General features: G+C 32.8%; 1 protein-coding gene and 1 long non-coding RNA gene across 2 annotated transcripts; one reads left to right on the forward strand and one right to left on the reverse strand.

The window, feature by feature from the left end:
• Positions 1-236: 236 nt before the first annotated feature.
• LOC127710498 (uncharacterized) lies at positions 237-14293 on the reverse strand. The gene is made up of 5 exons (XM_052216383.1): positions 13939-14293; positions 9819-9997; positions 9009-9189; positions 7726-7931; positions 237-5472 (listed from the first exon to the last, which is right to left on the reverse strand). Exons 1-5 carry the CDS (start codon positions 14240-14242, stop codon positions 4198-4200), a joined length of 2145 nt encoding a protein of 714 aa, XP_052072343.1. The 5' UTR covers positions 14243-14293; the 3' UTR covers positions 237-4197.
• Positions 14294-22140: 7847 nt separating this feature from the next.
• LOC127711758 (uncharacterized) lies at positions 22141-23611 on the forward strand. The gene is made up of 2 exons (XR_007986876.1): positions 22141-23020; positions 23570-23611. It is a non-coding gene; the product is annotated as an uncharacterized LOC127711758 (long non-coding RNA).
• Positions 23612-27520: the final 3909 nt, after the last annotated feature.

The following is a 27520-nucleotide window of genomic DNA, read 5'->3' on the forward strand; positions in this document are numbered from 1 at the left end:
TTCATACTGTATGTTCTGAACCCATCTTTTTCTTTCATGGAAAGGTCTGTTTTGCACAACCAGCAGTTTCGTCAATACTATTTTAACCTATTATTACCATCCATTTTACCATTTTTTACAGAAAGCATGTGCTAACATTTTAAGATGATCTTGTGTATATCAGTTTCCAAGACATCTACTTGTAATCATACCGAGCACTGGATTCAAATTGAACATGATGAAACAAACAAAAATAGTTCATGTAAAAGATATAAAATTTATTGTTTTTAAATTTCATTCTTTGTACAATATTTTAAAATTTGTAATTATCAACAGTCTTCTATATCTTAATATATACAAATATACAAATTTCTGCCAGATTGTAAAATTCATTGTTCTTGTGGCTAAAACATATATTACTTAATTTTGCATACCTTTTACTAGCATGTCTGGTTCATATTAGACATGCATCCATTTTGCATAGCTTGTTATTGCCTCTTTTAAGTAAACAGGGTTTAAATGTTTAGGTCAGTGGTCTGGGCTCTTACAATATTGCTTAAGAAACTTTTTTAATTTTACAATTTAAGTGTAAAATTTTCAATTTTTTGGGATAAGGATTCATATAGCTAGTTAATTGTTTATCAGAATTTGGCCAAATTTTTTTTTACCACTACTTTACATTTCATGTCTACATTAAAAAATCATTGAAATTTTTGCTTGCAAAATATCTATTCTGTGTATCTTATAAACAAACATTCATTTTAATATTCATGTTAAAGTGCTTGAATTTCATAGTGCAATAGAACAACATTTTGCATAAATAGGTCAGATTTCCCCCCTCCATCCCCATCATGACTTTCACAGCTAAAATTCATCAAAACAGTTTGGGGTAAGGAAAAAATTAGGGAAAGTCAGACAATCAAATAAAATATATCTCTTTTTAAATTTTGCCTTATAAATGAAAATTCTAAGTATTTGCTAGATATAATTTTGTAAATTGTAATAAACTCTTTAAGTGTTGGTTAATCTGGAAGTACATTTAATCTAATCTTATGCCCATCTTGATGACAATGTAAAGACTCAATTGCTTGCATTGCAGTATTTAAATTTTCCTTTTTGTGACTCTTGTCACAAGGCTTTGGTACTTGTACTGTTCAAATAAAGATGATTTGTTTTTTTCTATTATTAAAGTGGTAGAATATGGAAAATAATTAATGTTTAGAATTTTAAAGCCTGGTAAAAAATATTATTCATTCTTATAACTTATGAAATCCTTAGAAGGCAAGATTAGCCATTTACATTGCAGACAGAGAAAAACACCTTGATTCACCATGGTGATCAGCTTATTAAGTGTGATTTATTAACATGAAATTTTTTTCTGTACATTTTTAAAAAGAAAAGAAAATGTGATTTTGAAATTGAACTATGCGAAGTATATCAAGTTTTCATTCTTTTACTATTTTTAGGGCAATTGTCAATCTGCTATTAAATCAAATTAAACAATCAGAAAATTTCAATACAGTTAATAAAAATATTCTTATCACTTATGAAAAAAGGTTTCCATTGAAATAAATATTACCTCTGTCATCTTTTGAAAATTTTCTGAAGGAATTTTCTGAAATTCTTTCTAAATAATGACAAGATTATGGCAAAACCTGAGACATTTTTCTTCTTAACCATTTGGATGTTTCTGAGTATGCTGCTTTAAATGCTATTTCATTTACATAATGTGTGTCAAAAAGTTATACAGTCCTTTAACATAAGAATTTGTTCACATGCGTCCAAATACCAACAGTTTTGACTATGGTTAGCAGCTGATTATACCAACATTCTATCAAAAAACAATGTGTATGAATTCCTGGTAAAAACAAGAGTAACTAGATTATGATTGACAAATTGTTACTTGCTAAACATCCATTGGAAAATGTTTCATGAATATTCAGGAGAACAAATTACCTATTGATACAATAGTAATATTCTGAAAGAAAAAGTTCAACCAAGACAAGGAATAGATTTTTTTAGACTGTCAGGGTATGTTGGATTAAGGGCAGAGATTTTGCCTTGAAACAGGCCATCTAGGATCACTCTGAGAGTTGTAGCAAAATATTTTAATGTACAGAGAGGTGGTACTGGCCCTAAAAAAACTGTGTGAATTTACATATTTATTTCAACTTTTGTAATTTAACCATGTTGACTGCACCACAATATGTCAGAGACAAAATCTAGTTGCATATATGGACTCAAGTGACCAAAGCATAAAATGGTTAGTCCAGCCAGTCTTCAAGCATCATGGACTCTTTTTAGTCAGAGCAGTCCTAAATTTAAACAGTCATAAAAAAAAAATAACCAAAGATCAGTAAATGCCAATTAAATGATTTGATAATTCTAATTCTAAATTTTAATTCATTAAAAAAATCTACTCATGTAAAGTATAAATTGTATACAAACTCAAAAAGAAATGAAAAAATTAAACTTGAAAATATTTGAGGGTTGTCCCATTAAAATATTTTAACTGCAAGATCATATTCAGGAAAGTCATTTTAAAATTGGGAGACACTCAAAGAGATTTTCAAAGCATTTCTTAGATGTATTTCGTATTTTAATGGAACAATCTTGACAGGTGAACAAATTAAATGCAAAAACAAAATTAAAAGGAATTAACAATAAATAATGAGGTTTTCTACTATATTTGTCCATACATTTTTCTCATGTTTGTTTTAAAAGTAAAACTAATTCAATGAAGGGGAGATAACTACAGAAATTTTAATACCAGATTTACTGACACAATGACCCCAATTATGGATCAGTCATCTATAAATATAATTAAATAGCAGGGATTCAGTAACAACACCTCTACAATATGAGGTACAGCAAACTGAATTCCTGTCATATGATTTTACCTGGTACCAGTTAGCAGCAATATTTGGTGTACTTAGCTGAACAAACATTGTAAAACCCCCTTTTTAAAACAGAATAAATGAACATTTTGTTTTGTACCACCTGAATTCTATGCCTTATAATTATAAAATGCCCTTTAACTAAATTCAGACACATTAGAGGAAAATAATTTTACTTTGAAAAGTTTTCTTGAATTTGCAAGTAAATCAGTATTTTTTGGTATATTTAGATTAAAGAAGTTCCAACATTTCCGTGTAACTATAAAAAGCACATAGACGGCTTACATGATGGAAGCGATAACTTTAAAACCATGACCTTGCTTATATGTTTATGAAATCTTCTAAAAATTGTTTTGTACTAAAGGTAAAATTAACACAAGAATTAAGCTGCTTAGATACATGTACTTCCCTAAAACATTTACTTTGAAAACAAACATACATTTCATTCAGGGATAATAAAAAAATTAAAACTCCATTACTTAAGATCTATCCTGAAAATTTAATGCCCAATATTACATCTAGGAATACAGTACTGTACACACAGAATGATTCAGTTCACTCTTGGTGGAGATTTTTCACAGTGAATGTGTGTGATGTCTTAAAAAAATACAAATATTTCATAGATCTTAATCAACAGTATCTTAAACATGTTTAATCAGTGTTATCACCTTAAATCACCAACAATCATTCTCTTTTATAAAGTGAACCACTGAACACCAACCAGAGTGGTCTTTGACTGAAACATCTTGTGAGTACTGTACATAAACCACAGTTACTTATCTTTGACGAGTACACTTTGATACATTACTTTAATAATAATATACATGTATAACATGTATTTAAAAGAAAGTTTGTAAAAAATTTATATATATAAATATATATAAGTGAGTAAAAAGACTGCATTTTAAGATGAATCAACATGAATAAGATGTAGATAAAATTGCAAATAAAAGAGAACAATAACTTAAAATGTATACATATGTAAAATCCAATTGTTCCAACTAATTACCTGCTTTTAATTATCTCATCACAAATATAAAGAAAGATATGGTTGGTTTTAACAGAAAACAAATCAACCGTTTCAAATTCAAGTCAAAATGAACACATAAATTTATATATTAAACATCCACATTTTCTTTGCTTCCAAATTTGATGACGAATTTTAGGTTAAAATTCATTTTAAAAACTATACTTGATTCAATGATAAACTTAAAACAATTTCAATAAAATGACCCGATAAAGATGCCAGAACTTTTCATGAAAAGAAAATGTGAACGCTTATGACAAATATTGTAATTGGTAAATTAAATATATAGCACTATTAACTACGGCAAACTTTCTTTGACACAGGTGCTCCTTCTGAAAATGTTCTTTTTCTCTTTAAGCCACCTAATTTGAACTTTGATACAAAGTTCTTATTTTCTGTCTGAGATTTACATCTAAGAGATCGAGGATTAATTTTTCGCAATCGCATACTTGTACGTGTGGTGTTCTTAATGGAGTCTGATGAGAGTCTACGTAATGCTGTTGAACTTGGTTTGCTTACAACACCTTTTTTACTACTGTTTCTTAGCTGATGTCCATGACCTAGCCTTTCATTAATTTCCTCTTTAGTCCTTAATTTAAATGCTGCAGAGTCACAAATACTTTGATCCTCCTTTGAATGAATGTCAATTTTTCCTTTGGCTTTGTGTTGATCATGTGAATTGACTTTGTTCGACTGTTTAGAATTCTCTGTAAGGACATTTCGGCACTGAGATTCAGTTTTGTTTTCAGTTAATGATTTACCAACACATCCTTTAAGTAATGTCAAGGGATTTGCCGGATGTGGAGTCTTCAGCGTTAATACAGCATCTGATGAATGACGCTGTCTAGTCCGAGTGAAATGTGAATTATCCGTTACAGCATTATTGTTAAATTGGAGGTCAGTGTGTTTTGAATTTGCCCTGTTGGCTTTCTTCATTGCTGAGGCACTTTCTGGGCAAAGCTGGTCATCTATTTTCCTGGCTGAGATACCTCTGTTTCCATGGGTCAACATTTCAGTAGCTTTCTTCATTGCAGATGCACTGCCTTGGGCTAAAATTTGATCAGAAATATCGACTGCTCTAGTCATCTTTTCTCGGACAGTACTGGGTGTAAAATTCAACTTTTTATTTATACTAGCTGCTTGAATACTGTCATCCAAATCAAATTCCATGGAATTTGGAACAGACATTCTTCTCGTCTTCTCAGTCGATACTGGTGAAACGACACCTTTGTGTCCATTGTCATTTCTTGGACTAGAAGGGGCACTTTTAGGGGAAGCTTTCTTAATGTCATTTTTAGCCGAGTCTGAATCAGATTCTAAGGGTTTACGTGGCGAAGAACGAGTAGACATTTTGACTGGAACAGTCTGTTTTTCTTTGCTTTCTCTGATTCTTCGTAAGTTTTCCTCTCTTTCTTTTTTCAGTAAAGATAGTTTTCTAGGTCCAAGAGGATCAATTAAAACAACAACACAACTGGTATTGTCAGCCCTCATCAGACGAGACTTCCACTTGTTCAAAGCTCTTTGTACCAACTTCTCTGCTGGATTAATCCAATATGAAACAGGAGCAGTCTATAAAAGAAAACATTGACAAATAATTGAATACATTCATATCAACTGGAGTTTATAAACAATAGCTTCACATTCTTTAAACTTGTAGTTGATTGTTTTTTGGTGTTTTAATGTTAATTTCAGCACTATTGGCTATTTTTTGGTATTGCTGCTGAGTTCTGCTCACTTTCAAAAGCTGTAATACAAGAATAAGGGAGCCACTGGGCAGGGTAAAATAATAATTATAATTTGGTCCTGCACCTTCTGGTAGAATTTAAGTATTCAAAATCATAATGCGATTTCGATATTTAAGATAATCCTTCTTATTTTTCACATGAATAAAATGGGTTCTTTAATTCTAATAGGAGTATGTTTACAAACTGTACTTTTAGGGTTAATACTGTCACTTGAAATCCATGTAATTTTAATCATGCTTTTATCACCAACACATATAATGCAAATACAAAAACACATTTCCATTGACGACCCAAATGTTGATAAACAGTTCTCTATAAAGGAGTATGTTCGGTAAGGGCCATATTTGGCCCCGATTATGAAGTTTAATGTTTCAGGATAAAAATGTGTTAAGTTGATGAAAAGACATGTGAGGAAGTTAAATAGAAGTATTTTTGTCAAAGTTTTATTCTGAAGCGTTGATTTTTACATCCCAAATAGGTAAAAAATTTGACAATAATCGTATTGATTTCAACCAAATTAATGCCTAGGAAACATAGAGCGCATGGGTCGACAAACTAAATATTTGTGTCAGATATGTAAAATGTCATAACAAAGATTATGCTAAAAGATCTTTTTTGTCGACGCCTGCACTCTTTGTTTCCTATCCAAGAAATCAATGGAAATTTATCCATTTTCATTGAATTTTTGTTGAAAATCAAAATGAGTGCTATTAGTGACGCCATGAACATAGCGTTAGTACGTAAATTTTCCAAAAAATATATATTTTCGATATTGACATTGTATAAGCTATGATTCATTTTGGTATTGGACAATAAATCCTAATTTTAAATTAAAGCCAGAAAGAGGGGCCATTTTAGGACCTTATTGAACCTACTCCTTTTAGTGTTTCAACTGTTTGTCATTAAGTTTCTTTTATATGTGTGTACTGATGTGATATGCATTTTCATATTCAAAATGTTGTACAATCATTTTAGTATTCTCAGTAACGCTGCTGTTTCCTTTTACTATTTTTATGCTATCCAGTATTCTCAAGCAAGTCGAAAGTTTGCTATCTCCACCTTGTGTGTAAAAAATCAAGGCTATTCCATTAAAATGGATGTTTAGTGAACCACTGTGAAATAAATAGCTGGTGATTGAAGATAATAATTCTTTCAAACATTGAAACATTCTATATCTCTAAAGGCCTCACATGAGGCATGATAGTACAACAATATAACAAGTAAGAAATAATGCATGAACAAACATATTTACAAATGCATGAATAAATGGGAAGGTAAATATCATTTGTAAACTGGCATTACAATTTTACAGAACTTAGCTAAGCCAACAAGAACAAATTTATCCTTGCTGTTCATTAAATCTCAGATAGGCAAATTATAAATTGAGTTGGAGTTATCTTCCTTTGTTCATGATTGTACATTTGTAGTTTATAGATATAAGAAGATGTGGTATGAGTGCCAATGAGACAACTCTCCATCCAAGTCAAAACTTATAAAAGTAAACCATTATAGGTCAAAGTACAGTCTTCAACACGGAGCCTTGGCTCACACCGTAGCAAGCTATGAAGTGCCCCCAAAATTACTAGTCTATTAGTCTATTTTTATAACAGATTCATACATCATGAATTACTTATGTAATTTTCAATAAAGAAAAGTTTTATTGACAAGTATGGTAATTCATATACACATCATATTGTCACTTGAATATCTTAGTATAACATCTCATTTATAAATTGCATGACATTGACTGGATAGAATCTAAAGACTGATCACTTCAAAACACTATTTTGAACTATCAAAGGTAGTGATAAACCTTGGAAGTTTAAGTCAGTAACATAGGGTTTTGATTGCATTTCATGCAATCTTTAACCAAAAAAAAACTCTAGCACAAAGGGAAAGGATTTGCAGGGGCCTATTAAACCAGACACCTAAATTTATGTCTGGGATCCTAAATTTTAGCTGAAAATGTTCAAGTGCTTATGTTCATCTTTCATATTGTAAAATGTTGGGCCCTTAAGGCTTAGATTGAAATGGTCCCCTGAACAGCAGGCAGTGGACTTATAAATATAATACATACAGGATCATTTATAACTTTGTACTCAAAGTGATACTCCAGATCTACCACAACAGACACAGATTCTTCGGCAGACACCATATTCCACATTCCATCAGAACCAAGAACAAGACATTTGTCTCGGGCTGGATCCAACTTTCTCACAGATACATCTGGTTCAGGGGATACCACAAACTGTTCATTTAAATAATTGTAACTCCAAAGGTCACCTTAAAGTAGAAAATATCATATATATATATATATATATATACTTACATGTATGGTTATGTAATAAGTGTACTTTTTTCCCTTGCCTTTAAAAGAATTTATTATTGTTTGCACAACTCTTAATAGTCTATGCTAAATTTATTTACAACATGCCTTGATAAGTACAAAATTTTGACCTATATTATATAGATATATGTACTTGACTATTGTTAGACAATCTATTGATTATCTAGATCTCTCTTTGGCGCTTAGTATTGTTTGGTTGCAGTCTCATTGATGTATACCTCACATCTCCCTTATTCTTATGGCTGTTTATTTAAGCAGCAGACACTAAATTATGTGCTTAACTATGTTCTAGACCTAACCTTCAGTATAATTGTTAGCCTTCTAATACCCCCAAGATAACTTTTCTGAAATAGTTCTGAGAAGATCTTCTCACAAACTTAAAGTTGACTTCAGATGGATTTGGCTATTTTTAATGTCCATTTTGGTCACATATATAGCTCTTCAACCGTTTCTGTTCTTCTATGTATCCTTGGCTTTTAAATATTAAACCTTGAGCGTTCCTGATGAAGGTAAATCTAGAAAAGCACTTCAGATGCATAAAAGTTATTACCTGTTGTTTCATTTTTTGTAGAAATGGCAGAGTCCATGTTTTGCTTTTGAAAAAGCCCAAACTGATATTGTTAATGAAGAAATAGAAAGTAATTATAAATGTATAGGCAAATATTAACAATATGTGGTGCGAGGTGATTCTACATGGTCAGTTTAAGTCACATTACACAAAGTTTCAGTTCTAGGACTAACTACATGTACATTGTACAACTAACCTAAATTTTATGCCAGTTGACATAAATGTTCAAAACTTTAAGCAATTATTTTTAGTGTATAAAACTATAACTTACATTTTCTGTTGTTCCACTAAAAATTATCTGACATAAGCAATGCATTAAAACATGCCACAAAAAAGTCATATTTTTTCCCAAGCTTTTGCACCTCAAAAAATTCTAAGCCAATGTTATACTTAAATATAAAGTCAATATCCCTTATTTTAAATCTAATTTCACAATCCTAAATACCTAAACTTCTAGCAACAGCTAAGAAAGGAATTCTATCTATTGGTGTGCTACGTCTGATTGGACCTTGATGTTGATTACGAGGTCTGTTCCAAACAACTCTTTGGACTCCAGATTTTGCCACAACCTGGCCACCACATTCTTCAATCCTTTTCTTCTCCTCTGGACTGTCTGGTTTGTGATCCTGAAATGAAATAATAACAGACATTGCTGAACAAATTGTATGAACATGTTAGTCGTACATGTATGTACAAGTGGTTAAAGTCTTGTGTACCAACATTTACAGACATTATCCAGATTCAAAGCCACAACAGTGTGTCCAACATTCTGACAGAACATCTGTTTTAAACGACAATGTGACTGACTTATATATACATGCATATAATAAAATATTATATGTCTGTCTAGTATTGTATTAGTTTTTTTTATGGAAGTTACATGAAGAATGTGGTGTATTTCTAGTTAATGACACTTTATATGTAAAGCAAGCTTGCTTTGAGTCCAGTCTTCACGCTTAACCACAAGACCACCAGCCCAGGCTTGAAAAATTCCTCTCTGGCTTGTAAACTTCTTCTTTACAAGCCATTTTGCAAGCCAACAGAATCCAACTAAAATTTCATAAAATTGAGCTTCTGGCTTGTGGATTCAAAAGTTTATCGTGAAGACTGTTTGACACGTACATGGACCGTAATTGGAGTTCCACATGCAGGGCTTGAACATACAACCTCAGTGTTGACAGGCTAGTGTTACTGTAGATAAACTACTATGACCACTTGACCCCTGCCATCAAAGAAATCAAGCTTATATACTTACAATAGTTAACATTGTACCCTTTGGTCGTATGAATTTCTCACTTCCACTGTCATCAAACCCCAGAGCAATTCCAGAATCTCCCACATGACCTATATATAGTTTGGAATTTTTTATGATAGCTATACTGGCTGTAGTTCCAGATGTACTTCGAAATCCACTAGAAGTTTTCGGCCATCGATCTAAAAATGAATATGAAACATACATTTATCTACATTTTGTTTCAATATAAATGTTAGACAAAGTACATATTATTTCAGTAACACAGATTCATATATGTACATCATATTGACATATTTCCGACATGACACAAAAAAAGAACAAACAAGAGGCTGTCGAGTGACAGCAAATCGGATTTTCCTGTAGAGATCGAACCCTGAACAGTATGGACACAACATTTAAGCTTAAAACAGCTCTGAATTTGGATTGTGATTGAATATTTAAAATAGATTATTATCTAATTGAAAATGAAAATGATACTTGCAAATCTGAACCCCAAACAGGATCATGTAAAAATTAAACATTAACACACACAACAAAAATAAAATACCACATAACAACTGTGACATCTACCTTCATTACACACATGACTTAAAGAAAATAGTTATAAAGAAATTTTGACAACTAATGACTAAAATTAATTGAACAGAATCCATATACTTAATTTATCATTACTGGTTCATGGATTAAGTTTGAGTTATTTCCCTTTGAACACAGTAATATGGTTTAACTAGTAAAGCAAACATAGTTCTCTAAAATTAGATATGATTTAACTCTCTAAAATAAGATATGATGTTACACAATGTATATCTACATGTATTTTCAAATTATAATTAATAGTTCCAAATATTTTTTCTTTCATTTGTCACAAACTAATACAGATCTGCAACTTATCTATCAATGTCAACAACTTTATCTTCACAATGTAATGTAATGAAATATATCCTTTAATAAAAATAGATTATTATCTAATTAAAGGAGTTCACTTCATCAAAAAAAATTATATATATATATAGCATTCAAAAAATTAGTTTTTACAGAATAACAAACAAACCTACCACAAAATTCTTCAAACAATTTACCAAAGAAAAGAAAACAAATCCAAAATGTCATTTATCATTAATAAATGTCTTTTAAAAATCTTTTAAAAAATCTTTTAAAAAATGAGTTATTTCCCTTTGTACAGAAATGGAATAATTCATCAAATACTGAATTCTTGGGAAAGGGCTATAACTCAACAATGAGAAATGCTACAATCATGAAAATTGAACTTGACCTTCCTTTCGTCAAAGCGTTTTCATGTTAATGAACAGACACTGTTTGGCAGCTGCCCGCCCACCGTACATTCCGAAATCAATAACCGATTCATCCTTCGAAAATCTGGTTAAAAACTGATATTTTCTATGTCCTATCTCAAATTTATAATTTGACTATATACCAAATATTTTATGGCTTTAATAATCTAATTTAACTGATTGTTATAAGACTTGTTTTATCAGGGTTGTCAAAATCCCTGGTTTTAAGGGTATTGCAGATGACTATATGTTGAAATTTGTATTTTGTTTGTCATAATTAGCTGTATTTTACATGCTTGATGTATAAAGGGCAATACAGATTGATATTATTATCTATTTTAAAGGAATTAAAAACATGTAAATTGGAGTAACGAATGCTTCCCCTGTGGATGTCATGTATTTACAATGTATATAAACTTGATACAACTACATTTTGTACATGTAAGGTTCTACCATGTATGTTAAAAATTATCTATGGATAGACTAAAACACTGAAAATCAACAAATCTGTCAGCATACATTTTGTACTACTAAGACCATGAAAATAAGTACAAAATGAAGTTAAAATTACTTTTTTATTTTTCAATGGTCATGGATTTCTTTCACGTTTTCTGTTTAATTAAAAGTACAATATTTTATCAAAATTTTCAAAAAAATTAATTAAGAATAATTTTTAGGTGTTAAAACTTGAACATGAATTCAGGTCTTTTCATTTTCCCTTTTAGGTCAGAGTTTTGGCATATTTTTTTTTTTAATATTATCTACATTTTTGTTTTAACAAAGTATTTAATTTTACCTTTAATCATGTTAATAAAACTAAAACATGAAGAAAATCTATTGGAAAATAAAAAAGTAATGGTAATTTGAATAAATCGAATGGTATATTTTCATGGGAAGCAAGTTAACTCGTACCATTGTAAACTCGTACCACGTAAACTCGTACCAAAAAAGTTAACTCGTACCAACGTAAACTCGTACCACTGGGAAGTCGTACCAATCAGAACTCGTACCACTGCAAACTCGTACCATTAAAAATATATTCAAAAATACGAATGTTTTATGATTTTTTTGGGGGTAAACTTAACAAAAAAAGTTGAATTACTTGAATTGTATACTAGATTTTAATAAAAATTTAGACATAAATACGAATGTTTTATGATTATTTTTTTAAGCTTTATACAAAAAATTAAAATATCTTTGAATTTTATACCAGAATTTAATGAAAACTTAGACAAAATAATATATGATATATATGTGAAATAATATATGATATATATGTTAATAAAACATAAGGTGTATTTCTTGAGAGAAAAAAATAGTAATATTTGATGTTTTGTTAATTTTTATACATGAATGTTCTTGAAATTGTGGTAAATAAAGCATCAAAATGAAACATATTCTTTGTTATTCTGCCAACACTACCATTACGCCTACTGGTCATTCACAATACCATTAGACACATCATTAAAAAAGAGGGGCGAAAGATACCAGAGGGACAGTCAAACTCATAAAAAAGACAAACAGACAAATAATAGTACACAAGACACAACATAGAAAACGAAAGACTAAGCAACACGAACCCCACTTAAAACCGAGAGTAATCTCAGGTGCCATTTCATATATTGGCTTCTTTTTCTAAAAGAACTATGCATATCTTCCACTACAGGTGATATTTATAAATTAGAAGAATGATAATGACCTATTATTTATATCAAATAAAAGCATGGTCATATTCTGCTACAAAGTGCTGAATATTATATAAACATATATTATTTCATACTTTCTAACTGTTGGTCATAAACAATTTTAAACCTTTAAAACACAATTAATAAATTCTTTCATTAAATAAAATTCCTTTTTACAAACAATAGAAAAATACACAAATCTATTCAATGTTACCGATTTGGAATGATTAAAAATTAAATCAAATAGTTGTCAGTAAAAGTTTAAAAAAGAGTCTATTCAAGAGAGACAACAAAGCCAATCTGCCACGGTTTTCTCTGTGGTACGAGTTAGCCGTGGTACGAGTTTGCATTGGTACGAGTTTTTTTTAGTGGTACGAGTTGACATTGGTACGAGTTTACAATGGTACGAGATAACTATAATTCATTTTCATGTCTTTGTTCAGGTCTTTAGTGTGATCTCTCTCTCAAGAAACCACAAATAACCCATTTCCCTGTAATGCTTTTTTAATAAAGCAAGAAAAGAGACCCAAACTATATATTAATTATTATCATTTCCTAGCAATTTAAAATTGATGATCTCTTAATCATTTGAAATTAAGGATCAGCTTATTATAACAGTATTTTACCCCAACATGTCTGAACAAGATTTACATCAGAGTCATTTTTAGCCATTTACCTGTGTTGATCTGACCTTCACCTGCTTCCAAAGGAAAATTATGAATGAGTCTTTTAAACAATTTCGGTTTTTAATAATTTATAGTTTTAAGAGCTAAAGACATACATTTAATATTTTTCAGCATTAAAAAGTAACAAAAATGACAAAAAATATAACAGTTGATGTTTAAATTATGTGTCTAGACTGAAATAAATTATGTAAACAAAACACCCTTCGTAGCCTCATTTTATTAAGGGGTGAAAAGGCGCGGAATTGGATTTTGAATGAAAGGGTCAAGCGTTTTTTAGATACCACTATTTCGACTGATAAGACGGTCTGAAATAAAGTGAACATTTGAATTTTTCATAAACATATAAATCGTTGACCATATATCTGACATTCTGTGATTAAAATACCTCAGACGATTCTGCAGTTTTGACTATATACAAACATGGCCACGCACTAAATAATCCCAGATTTAAACTCACCTACTTCCCTCCACATTGCAAAATGGACATCAAGAAACCCAGATTTAATTGCATGTAATACATCATCATCATTGTCATTCCAAAAGCACTCATATTTAGTAATTTCGTCTAAAAGGTGATCACGAGCAAACTTTGAAGCCTCACCACCACCGTGTCCATCGAAAATACCAAAATAAGCGAATTCAAAGCCACCCTCGTCATTTTTTACAAATCTGATGGCATGCGTATCTTCCATATACTTCCGTCCTCCTTGGTTGCTATTTTCTGTCACCCTTAAATTCACCCCAATTTTGTAACTTGACATTTTGTCAGTAAAACCGTTCCAAGTTCGACATGGAGGGGAAATTACAATGTATTTTTTAGATTCAATTTGATTGGTCAATCTTACTTCCGTTGACATGGGTAGTTAAATTATAGAAATCTAATGGAGCAAACGAATTTATAATTTGTCGTTATAAATTTCAGATTGAACCCGGGACCGTGATAATATATTATAATAGTTCCAGATTGGATGAAATAAAGAAGTAAAAAAGAACTTAAGATACAAAGAGAGTAAACAAAATCTATAAGTCTAAGAAAAACAGACAATTCATCGACAAAAAAATGAACAACTTGAAATGCCAGATGTAATAATTATGACAGAAGTTAACTCATTTACTCAGGCTCGGAATCATCAGTTACAACTCCGCTAGATTAAACATCTATCCAGGACTGAAAGGAAAATAAAACGTGGATTGTGGTAGCTCTGATGTAATCGCAGAACTGGACACGAACCGAGTGTGGAATATTGTGACCACAAATAAAACAAAAAGACACATTTTTTTAAGATCTTCATCTCTAGATCTTCATATGCCTAGTCGATCATACTAGTATACTCCCAAACAACATCTTACAAAGAGGGTCTCTCTGAATTTGAAAAAAAACTGCCCAATAAAATCCAACTGTATCATCGGGAAGAGGGTCTGGATGGGGGTCCTTCATTTCTCAGTGTATTCTTTATTCTTTTAGGCAATTATTCTCTTTTGTACTTTTTGCCCCTCATTCTCTATTCTTTATATTCAAGTTAGCACCCATTTTTCTCTATTCTTTATTTTTTGCCCTGTTTTTCTATATTCTTTGATTATTTTGCCATTTATTCTGCAAATTTTGCCCATTATTCTCTATTCTGCCACGGTAAACCCAATCCAGACCCTCATGGAAGAGTTAAATGGAATAGCACAAACAAATATGAATTTGCTTTACATTGGAATTAAACAAGGAAACCCTGAGCAAAAAGGCAAACATAAACACTTTCTGGAATATTTTTAAATAAGGCTTGGACAGCATAACAATTAAAAAAACATTTACCTTCCAAAATTCAAAGACCCATACATAACACAAGGGAAAAAAACTTATGAGGCGAAGAGACTGAGCATTAAAAAGAAAAATCGAACCGTGCTGATAATATCAAAAAATATGAGCGATTGAAAACAAAACCATTCGAAGATAATCAAGACAAAATCATTGGAAACATACAGAGATTACAATATCTCCAGAAGATAATGAAGATTCCCGTTAATCTACAAAAAGATTCTGGACCAACATCAAATTAAACCAAAGTGATTAAAACGGAGTAGCACCACTTACAGAAGAAATGGGAAATTAGAAACCGATCCAATAGATAAAGCAAATTACTAAGCGAGCAATTCCAATTTGTCTTCTCTACTGCATGTCCGTAAAATAAGATGCGACAGAAAAGTCATGACATTTCTATACCAGAAAAGTATCCAAACCGCGGAAATATCATCATCATGGAGTGGAAAACAACTGAAAAATCTGAACCCATACTTAATGTTACTGACTTCTCAAAAGCTTTAGAAAAGGTGTATAGCAGCTTGCTCCTACACAAACCTTCACAATAATGGCATCAGAAGTAAGACAAACAAACAGATAAAGGAATTTCCGACAAACAGAACAAGTATGCTGTATATAGTGGTCAAGGCGAAACAACTGACATCTAGCGTTCCACAAGAATCAGTCTAAGGACCCAGTTTGTTTCTTCTATCCATATCAACAACTTACTACAAGGCCTCCAGTGATAGTGAATAAAATTGAGAATGGAAATGGGGAATGTGTCAAAGAGACAACAACCCGACCATAGAGCAGACAACAGCCGAAGGCCACCAATGGGTCTTCAATGCAGCGAGAAACTCCCGCACCCGGAGGCGTCCTTCAGCTGGCCCCTAAAGACAGGATGCGTCCACGATACTGTAGTCTATATGGCCATCACCTCGAACAACGACTACCTTTAATTCCAAGAAGATCTTAACAAACTTGCAAAATGGGAAAACTTAGTAAAATGGAGTACCATCCTGAAAAATGCAGTTTCAAATTTCACAGTCACAAAAGAGAAAAAACAATCAATTTTTACGGCCATACAATGGAGCATCAACTAAATACCTGGGTTGCACCATCACAAATGATATAGATTGGAGCGAACACATAAACATCAGCACCGATAATGCCAGTCTAATCCATGGTTTTTTACACTTGAACCTCCACATCAGCCCAAAATCCACCAATATGCATGTTTATAAAACAGAAGTAGGACCACACATAGAAAATATTCAACGACAGGATGGACTTGGGACCGCATCAGCGAAACGACATGGACAAAAATATATGTAACAAAAAGTGCAAAGGCGAGCTGCACGATATGTAACCAATATACATAGAAATAAACCAACAACATGATAAATGAACTATATCGTTTCATTTCGGCCTCGAGTAAATGTTCTACGACTAATCTTTCAGTTCTTTTAATTAGTTTTTAACTACTATCAAAGAATTTATCATTAACTTTTATAATAAAGCATATGAAAATAATGGAATTAGGTTTTTGGAGTATGTTAATATTCTTTGGGATGGTTTAGATAAATTACGTGCTTTTGCATGATGGTCCTTTTTATTTCGTTGATAGTTTTGACTGTTGGACCCTCTACACTACACTTCCACACAATTATAAAAAAAAGTTTTCTATTTGAATAAATGATTTTTTTTAAATCTGATTGCAAATTTATCTGCTGCAACTCATGTAAAGCCTTCTGTGATGAAAAATGTAAATATACTAGACATACTTACTGTGAAGGTGTGTTGAGATGATAAAAGCTGTCCTCCTTGACAATATCGATGTTCGTTTCTGCAATATAGTTTATCGACAGGTTCTCTAGGTATTTAATAGCAGACTTGTTCCTGTATTCTTATGAATCACGGTTTATGACCAAACTCAGTAAAAACCCGTCTGAATTCAATTTCATTGATTGATTAACAAACAACACTTGCCGTTATCTTGGTGATATTTTTTTTGGTTAAAAACGAGAAAAGAGAAACACCTATGAACCACACCAACAAACGACAACCACTGAACAACAAGCTCCTGACTTAGGACAGGTGCATACAAATGCAGCGGGTTTAATCGTTTAACAAGCGCCAACCTTCACCCTAACCTGAGACAGTAGCGTAACATTACAACATAAAAATACGCACTATATAAAATATCAGTTGAAATGGCTTAACTCGATCAAAAAGACATCCAAACGAAAATTAACACACACTGAACGAATTAGTCTGACCCATCACACAATACAAACACAATATCAAAACGTAGGTGCCTATATATCATAGACGTTACAGGTATTGATAAAAAAGAAGTAGGAACAGTGTCAAAAAGACAACTCTAACCTGGGACAACATGGCGTTAAATAAAACAACGTACACAGGTAAATTTAAATATAATAATTTTGTTGTTAGGAGTGCGAAATTAAACATTTTTTTTTACAAAATTAATAAATTTGTTGTTCAGAGTATGAGTATACAGAAGTGAAAATTTATCGTAAAACTAAATACTCATCAAAGGTAGTACATATTGAAAATAGTGAGACGAGATATAACACAAAATAATTAAACATTGAATTACAGAAATGCATTGCAAATTGTGTCAACAAGTCAAATTAACACCAAAGTACGATTTGAGAGTACTTGCAGTTACTGAAAGCATGGAAGTATTATATTGACAGGAACTGTCTATATAATACTTCCATGCTGAAAGCTAGTTAAAGCCAAAAACAATTAACAATAAAAAAAATCGACTAAAATCAATTACAACACATCCCAGAGGTTTAGTATTTAAAGGCCATGGACATGTTCATTTTAGTAATTTGGTAACAGCTGATCGATATTGAAAGGGAGACCCTTGCGTGCTAAAAATACGCCAGTTAAAGCCCGCAACATGTTGTTTATCTTTTTTATCCTCTAAGAGTCTGTCCATCTGCTTCACTAAAGGCTACAATTTATGAAGTTTATAACGTCGCATTTCAGATGAAAGTTTTCTTTTGAAGTACATTTGATATAAATAAGAAGATGTGGTATGAGTGCCGCAATGAGACAACTCTCCATCCAAGTCACAATGTACAAAAAGTTATCAACTATAGGTCAAAGTACGGACTTCATTTGTATGGACGTTCCAGGACCAAAGTTTAGTTTTAGTTTTGGCAGTGTAATTAAGGGCCTCCAGATTCGTGTTGGTAGTTTCCTCCCGGTTTGCACTACCAACAGTCATACTTGCTCCGCTGTTGGTGCTTTCGAGACTCTCTTCAACAGTAGAAAAAATTCTTCGTTACTATTTCTGTCACAGCGTTTTTTCAAGTGAGGGTTGTTTACTTTCAAATTAGAACTTTCCTTTCCGTAAACGATTGCTGTATATATACAAGTCTAAATTGAAAACAACGTTCAAACCTATGATTGCGTTGGATAAAAACCGCAATTTTTATACGTGTGCATGCAAAACAAATTTCTTGTTAGAGGGGTCTCAATACAGCACAAACAACATTTTCCAAAAGACCAAAAGTGAAAAAGTATATTTTAACAAAACGCATTTGACTAACAGGTCGAACAACAAATGTTCTTAAACCCTGCTGACTGCCATTGGCGATTGCCAAATAAACGGATCACCGATGTAATAAATGGATCTTAATTTTAAATTTAGTACTAAACAGAAAACAATAAACTTGCGGAGAAGATATATATATATATATATATCTAAACTGACGAGGTCCATCTACCGGGATTTTCTATCTGGATTTACTTCCATATATATCCTGTGACGTTTCCTGGGTCATCCACACAAGGGAGTGGAGCTATTTAATCTATAGCTGGGGACTATACGTTTGTAGGAATCAGGGTGTGTTCTCACACCGGTTGGCCCGCATGTCGTGCGTGTATCTTGGTGTCTACTCTCCCCCGAAACCCTGTGGTACTGTCTGTGACCGCGAGGTACCCAGTTTCCATCTGCCAACCCGATGAGGATTCCATATCTGGCCGTTCTGGTCTTACTGCATGACAGAGAGGACTTAAAAACTCAGCTTCCTTTTTCATAGTAAGTTACTATACAATTACGAGGCAGAAAAGTGAAGCGGAGAGTGACAACCACAGACAATCACAAACGCCATAATACACACACTGTACGCAACAGACAAGCAAGTGAAACAGACTATATGTGGTACATTTTCTAATAGCAAGACTCCAACTTAAGGGCGATTTATGCTTGGCATATACTAGTATTGTTTAAGTCTAAATGTTAGTATCCCGAGTTCGAGTTGCACTGATTGTACTCGATCTAAACATTCCATCTGGAACTATAGACACAAACCTTTGTTTTAAGGGAACCATCTTTAACAATTTTTAAAGGCCGATTAATTAAATGTGTTAGTTAGAACTCTCCTGTATGTTCTATAGAATATAATGTAGTAGACGATGAAAATAAAACTTTATGAATTCCGTGCGTCCGATGCACTTTTCTGGATTTACCTTCATCAGGAATGCTCAAGCCCAAATTTTTGAAAGCCAGATGAAAACTGACCAAAAGGGATACTAAAAGAATAGCCAAATTCTTTTAAGACCAACTTTGCCCAAGGGAGTTGGAACCTTAGTTTATATAAGAAAATGCCAAATTTATCAAGGGGGAATTTTAGAGAAAAATCAAATAAGATAAACAATGTCAGTACGGAAGCACTGACTATACTGAGCTGATGAAAACTTCGAGGGAAAACAGTATACCATGCAGCAGTGTTATTGACCCAGTGTTATTAAATGAACAGCTTATAAATTTCGTGCAGTCGACACGCTTTTAAGGATTTACCTTCATCAGGAACGCTCACTTGAAGCCCAAACATTTGGAAACCAGGGATTTATAAATATACGTATAGATATACTAGTAGCTATATGACCAAAAACAGACCTATTACTAGTAAACAAGAATATCCAAATTCAACTAAGGCCAATTTTGTCTGTAGGAGTTAAAACCTTAGTTTCTTAGTAATTTCTTAATTCATCTACGAGGAATGTTAGAAAAAAATGCGATAAATCATTGTAAGTATTTTGGTTTTACAACACATGATCTATATAGATAGACAAAAAGTGGAAAGGCTGCCTGTATACCCATTCAGGCAACATGGACCATGAGGTGTTCGTTGTTTGCCTTTTATGTATATATATATCTTTTTTCGGATGAGTCGGCTATCTGATTAAAATTCAGATCTATATTAAAGCGCGTGCTCGTATATATAAGTATAACGAATTCAGAGAATTCTATTTAGATTGATGAGTCGGGTGTTGGTTGATGCGCGTGGTATGTTGTACATTGCGATAATTTGCCGCGGATTCCTGTTATTTCTTTTTTATGTTTGACACTTTCTGAATATTTTATATTCATTTGGACTCAATGTAGGTGCGTACAAAGGCAAATAATCAACAAGTAGACGATATGGTTGTTCTTTATGTCCATTGGCAAATATTTCATTCTTATTAGGTATGAAAACAAATTAATAACAAAAATATAATAGGTATTTTGTTTGTTGTTGTATTTTATATTTGTTTTCCGTTTATTTTTTTAAAAACATAAATCATGTCTTTAGTTTTTTTTTGTTGAATTGTTTTACATCATCAGTTTAGTAATATCGGTGCCCTTTTTTTCGCTTGCTATGCGGTATGGATTTTCCTCGTTGTTGAAGGCCGTACGGTGACCTATACTTGCCAAATTCTACGTCATTTGGTCTCTGGTGGAAATTTGTCTCATATGCAATCGTGCCACATAGGCTTATTTTCATGTAGGATCTATTACTGAGTAGGTCCATCGAAATGAAGGGTAGAAATTCTGCCCGACTGTGACAGGAAAGTTTGTAAGGCATATTGGATAGGAACAGACACTTCTTATTGAATTTGGGACCAACAGATAAAGGAATTTGCATGAAACTATAATTATATTGTTGTCTACCGTTAAAATATAAATGACTGTTTTGTGGCATCTCTGTGTTTAATAAAATTTTACTATTTTTATTAACTTCCCTTAGGATTGCTTCTTGGTTTTGATATGGTATTGTTCAAGTTTAGTGGTTGACTTTGTATGGTGGCTTAGTGTAATATTCATTTCCATAATCCTATTATAAATGTTACTATGGTGTCCAAAGCTGGATAATTTCCATTTTGCATTCAAGTCTGTAAATATTTCAATTCTAGAAAGTCCACTGTTCATTTTACTGCGCTAGATATCAAAGCAATTCATATCAACTAAAAATTGGAGTTTCCGATACATGTTAATGAATAGAGAAAGCAGTATGATAATAAATAAATTAAAAAAAATTATTGCAGAGTTGACCAATCTGATTAAAATACAGGTCATGTGTTCAAGCTTTGCTTACAATTTCAATGGCTGATTTAATAATCAACAGAACAGAAAGTAAAACATGAGGCTACTATAACACATATCATATATAGTAGTCTCAGGTAAAACGGAGTGTTGTAAGATCCTTGTAAGCAAAGTTTGGTTACATGATCTGTATTTTAATTAGATTGAGAGCTGACAAATATAAATAGCAAAAACTTAGAAATCAAATACATGCGGAACAGCGACATTTCGAGCCATTCCACGGTTGGATCATGTTTTAAAATCTAGAACAACGGTTTTCACTCCTGATTTGGACAGGAAGACTGTTCCACCATGTAGCTACAACATATTTAAACGAATTTTTGTATACCATAAGTAGATGTTCTTACACGGGGAACATCTAATATATTACTGTTTCTTAAAGATTATTTTGAAGATTTAATTTTCAGAAAACTGTTCAAACATGAAGGAGCAATATCATTTATAATGTAGCAGAGTGATTTTTATGATCATTTTATATAATGTAAAAATCATCTATTTATTAAATTACTATATTTATGATAAAAGCTTAATTACATATTTTGAATATTGTATTTTTAGTGTAAATTATTACTTGAAAACCTTACTTATATGTATAGTAATATTCACGTTATTTTCTATGAATATTCAGTAGGGATTTACTTGAATCATTGTATTTGATTGGCTGTTAGTATTTCGCGGTCAAGTTTAATTTCCTTTGTTTTGTACCTGTATATTTCCACGGACGATAGCCATGACAGTCCATTGAATTTATGTCTGATTATATTGACCACATAGTTACCTGTAAACCTTATATTTTGGACAACATATTATTGAATACTGTAAGTTTACTTCTTTATTAACATTATTTATATTTTTCACGTAAATGATATTATAGCAAAGTTTCTATTTGTCTTGTAACGTTCTCCTCATATCGCATGCATGTAACATAAGTACACAAGATGTACATGAGAGTATTTTATTAAGCTATAAGTATATGATTTTATAATCTACGGTTTATTTGCCACGGTAGAATTATATTGTTAATTTGCGTACACTACTATTTGGTTATTGTCACGAATAGTCTATATTTTATAAATGGCGGCTTGTTAAACAAAAGACGTAAAAAAGTGTTTCCATTTATATAAAGTAATAGTTTTGTATCGAATAGTTTTTATAAAGTACAAATATGAATGAGTAAAGAATATTTGTCACATTGTATATTTCTATAATTAGAGTCCGAGTATTTATGTTCGTATTTTGGTTTCAGGACTCCATGTAATGTGTAATTATATAGAACACATGATTGTGTGATGTTTATTTGATGTGCCGTTAACCTTACTAGTTCAACTCACTCCATAAGTGGTAAGAGTATATTTATTTATAGTTTGGCATTGTTTATATTGTATTGTAAACATGAGTTACCTCCCCTTTATTTGGAGCTTTTAACGAATCAATAATATTGACATCATAAGTCTTTATGATTATTATATTTGCAACTTTATGATTGTTGTATAATATTATGTAGTTAATTATTATACGTATTATATATTTTGATGAAGTTATTATTAATAAATGTAGATATAACATTTATTATATACCGTTTGTAAGGTAAACCAGTAGTGATTACATATACACAGATACACAAATTTATCGTACATTACATTGCACTATACAGTGTAAATAAAAGTGAATCTTGTTGTTAAAGTACACGTGACACCGAGGTCAATTTCACTGACTGTAAACATTGAACATCTTCTACTTGTAAAACATTTTACTTGCTACTTATTTAATAACAGATAAATGTATTATTTATTATTATATTTCTGTATTACATAAACTGTGATATTTCGTAAAAGTATTTATGTTATATGAAATAGCTTGTTATTTATATATGTTGTATTGCTATTTCAGACTTGTTTTATCTACTGGTACAATAAAGCATCAGAACCCTTAGCTCTCGTTAGTTGTTATTCCAAGCATAGAAAACAACCTACTACAAATGGCGCCCACGTTTCGTTGGGTTGATGGCACATACCAGTTTTTGTGGAGATCCAGATGTGATGTCAGTGACCACCATTAGATTTCTCGAGTCCATGTATACAGTGACCATGTGTGTTTGATTACTTCCGTTATGGTACCATGTGATGAACTTTACCATGTGCTTATGTTTACCAACATGCCGACCCATGTGATCATCGTCCACGTGCGTTTGTTTACAGTTTACCGGATGACATTGTAGTACCGGATGTTACTTATAGTAACTTGACTTTTTGTTTTTCACTTTTGGAAAACTGAACTTGTGTTATTCTACATTGTGAAATATTGTGATTTATTTATACGTTTGTGGAACAGTGCAATTATTGAAATAATTTCTAGTTTAAGGTAGGACTTATTTACTTACATTATATACTGTATACCACTTTGATACATTGAAACTTAGCATACACTTGAAACATTTACACACTAAAAATTTATTTTTGAAATTCTACATCCACTTTTTGGACTTTAATTTTTTTTTTTTTGGCGTTCTATATTTTGACCTTTTCATACTTAAACATTTATACACATTAAAAATTTTTTTTTTTTTAAATTTTTTTTCTGAGGCTTACTTGGATACGGACTTAGTTTGTCAGAGGACATGTACACTTATATTATTTAGGCTTTCATTTATGGTGTACATGTATTACTGATAGTTATAAACATACTTTGTAAATTACAGTAGCATAGCTACATAGTATAAAGCATACACTTTTATATTTTAAATTCTTTTTTCGGTATACAGTTGTAGTGTATTGTACTTACATTGAACTATGACCCACATGGTATAGGTCAATGCTCAGTTGAACTTAGCAATTATAACACACATAATGTTTTATGTGTAGTATTGCTAGTTTATATTAGATACATAGTATATAATTATATCGTTTTATAAAAGTACTTTGTATAGTGACTTGGTACATAAGTTGATATGAATTAAAATTTATTGTCATATATTCTATACATATAAGACATTCACTGAGTTAGCTAGTACCTAGATTTTCAGATTGTAGATAGACATTGCTGATTAATTTTTTTTAATATTGATTAAAAATTTCCATTTGATCTTTTAGTGTGGTGGTGTTGACACTTATTAGATTTTTGCATTATTATTGTACTTGAATTAGGGTGAATGATTTGAATGTTTATAGGTACACAAGTCTACACCGTTAGCCATGTATAACCAACCGTATGAGCCATGTTACAACGCCATGTATAACCAACACTACGACACCTACGACACCTTTGATCCACAGTACTATCCACCACGTAGAAAACGTCGTCGTCACCGAAGACGCAACAGACAACGTCCATACTGGGACCAGATAGAAGCTGAATACCAACCTGCTCCTACTCCGACTCATGTATCCCAACCATCCAGAGAACCTGTTATATGCTATAGATGTGGACAACCAGGCCACTATGCCTTTGCCTGCAGAGTTAGACTGGATCACACTAGAAAAGCCTGTAATTTTCAGCAGATTAACACTGAAGCCAAGATGTACCAACAACGACAGTCATCAGGTGATACAGAAGGATTACTTGGCAGCCCTAATGAAGTTACCATAGTCATCAATGGATTTCAAGCATCAGCACTACTAGATACTGGTTCTACAGTTAGTACAGTTAGTCAGTCATTCCATCGACAGTACCTTGCTGACAGTCCTATCCAGGAACTTAACCAGATACTTAACATCGAGTGTGCAGATGGCCAGAACATGCCATACCTTGGTTACATCTCAGCAGATCTACAGTTACCAGGTACATCTACATCAGCAGATCCTCAGCAATGCTTGCTGTTAGTCGTTCCAGATAGCACTTACAACCAGTTAGTACCACTTCTACTGGGAACCAACGTTTTGACAGCAGCTATGAATGATGTAAAGCAACGTTATGGATCACGTTTTCTACAAACAGCAGATCTACATACACCTTGGTATATTACATTTAGATGTTTGTTTCTTAGAGATAAAGAACTGCAGAAAAGATGCAACAGACTTGCCATCGTCAAGAGTGCTGAAGGAAAGACAATCCGCATACCACCTAACAAAGATGTCGTTCTACAGGGATACATGGACCATGAACTACCATATCATCCAGTTTGTGGACTTCTACAGTCAACTGATAGAGCAGCAATACCATCAGACTTAGATATAGCTCCATCATTAGTATCGTATCAGTATAGAAACAACAGCATCATACCAGTACACATCAGCAATGTAACTACCAGAACAGTGACAGTTTCGCCAAACGCCATCCTTTGCGAACTTCAGCCTGTTTCAGTCACCGACATTGATGTATCAGACAATTTTGAACAAGATGCATGGAATGAGTCTACATTCCCAGACACACTTACTGATGAACAACTACGTAAAGCCAGAGAACTACTTCATCAATTCAGAGATGTATTCAGCACTTCAGATACTGATATAGGCCACATCACCGCCGTTCAGCATAGAATAGAACTGATAGATGAAACACCATTCAAACAACGACACCGGCGTATTCCACCTGCTTTATTCGACGAAGTTAGAACTCACCTTCAACAACTTCTTACTGCTGGGATCATTCGTCGTTCACATTCGCCTTGGTCATCGAATGTTGTATTGGTCAGAAAGAAAGACAACAAGCTTAGAATGTGTGTGGACTATAGACAATTGAACCAGCTGACAATTAAAGACTCATATGCTCTTCCTAGAAGCGAAGAAATCCTTGACGCCTTAGGAGGAAACAACTACTATACAGTCATGGACATGAAGAGTGGTTATCACCAAGTAGAGGTTGAAGAGACACACAGAGCTAGAACAGCGTTTACAGTCGGCCCACTTGGTTTCTACGAGTTCAACCGACTTCCGTTTGGCCTCGTAAACAGTCCAGCAACCTACCAACGCCTCATGGAACAGATACTTGGAGATCTTCACCTAGATATATGCTTTATATACCTTGACGATTTGATCATCTTTTCAGAGACGTATGAAGAACATCTTGAAAGACTACAGATGGTACTACAACGACTAAGAGAACACAACTTGAAACTTTCGCCCAAGAAATGTGCATTCTTCAAAGACAAAGTTAAGTACATCGGTCACATAGTCTCTAAAGATGGTATTTCACCCGATCCAGATAAACTAGAGAAAGTCATCAACTGGCCTCGACCCAAAACGCCAGAAGAAGTACGTCGCTTCCTTGGTTTCGTCGGTTATTACCGCAAGTTCGTCAAAGACTTCTCTAAGATAGCAAGACCGCTCACAGACTTGATGCCTGCACCAAAGAAGTCCAGTAAGCGAAAACTCAAGAAACCAACAGTAACATCATGGGTTTGGGATAAGCCACAAGAAGATGCCTTTCAGAAGCTCAAAAGTCAACTTGCGATGCCACCTGTTCTTGGTTATCCACGCTATAAGGAACCTTTCGAACTACATACAGACGCATCTATGCTTGGTCTTGGAGCAATACTGTACCAACAACAAGAAGGAAAGAAAAGAGCCATTGCCTATGCCAGCAGAGGACTTAGCAAGACTGAGAAGAACTATCCAGTCCATAAATTAGAATTCCTTGCTCTCAAATGGTCAGTAACAGAAAAGTTCCATGATTACCTTTATGGCAACACATTTACCGTGGTTACAGACAACAACCCACTTACCTACGTCTTAACAACAGCGAAGCTTGACGCCACTGGACATCGTTGGATAGCAAGTTTGTCATCATACAACTTTAACATCGTCTATCGACCAGGTGCTAACAACGCTGATGCAGATGCACTTTCAAGACTTCCAGAACTACTTGGTCGTACCAACACCTCCAACATTAGTACAGATTCTGTGA

This window comes from Mytilus californianus, unplaced genomic scaffold (genome assembly GCF_021869535.1).
Source record: "Mytilus californianus isolate M0D057914Y unplaced genomic scaffold, xbMytCali1.0.p SCAF_8, whole genome shotgun sequence".
Lineage (NCBI taxonomy): Eukaryota > Metazoa > Mollusca > Bivalvia > Mytilida > Mytilidae > Mytilus > Mytilus californianus.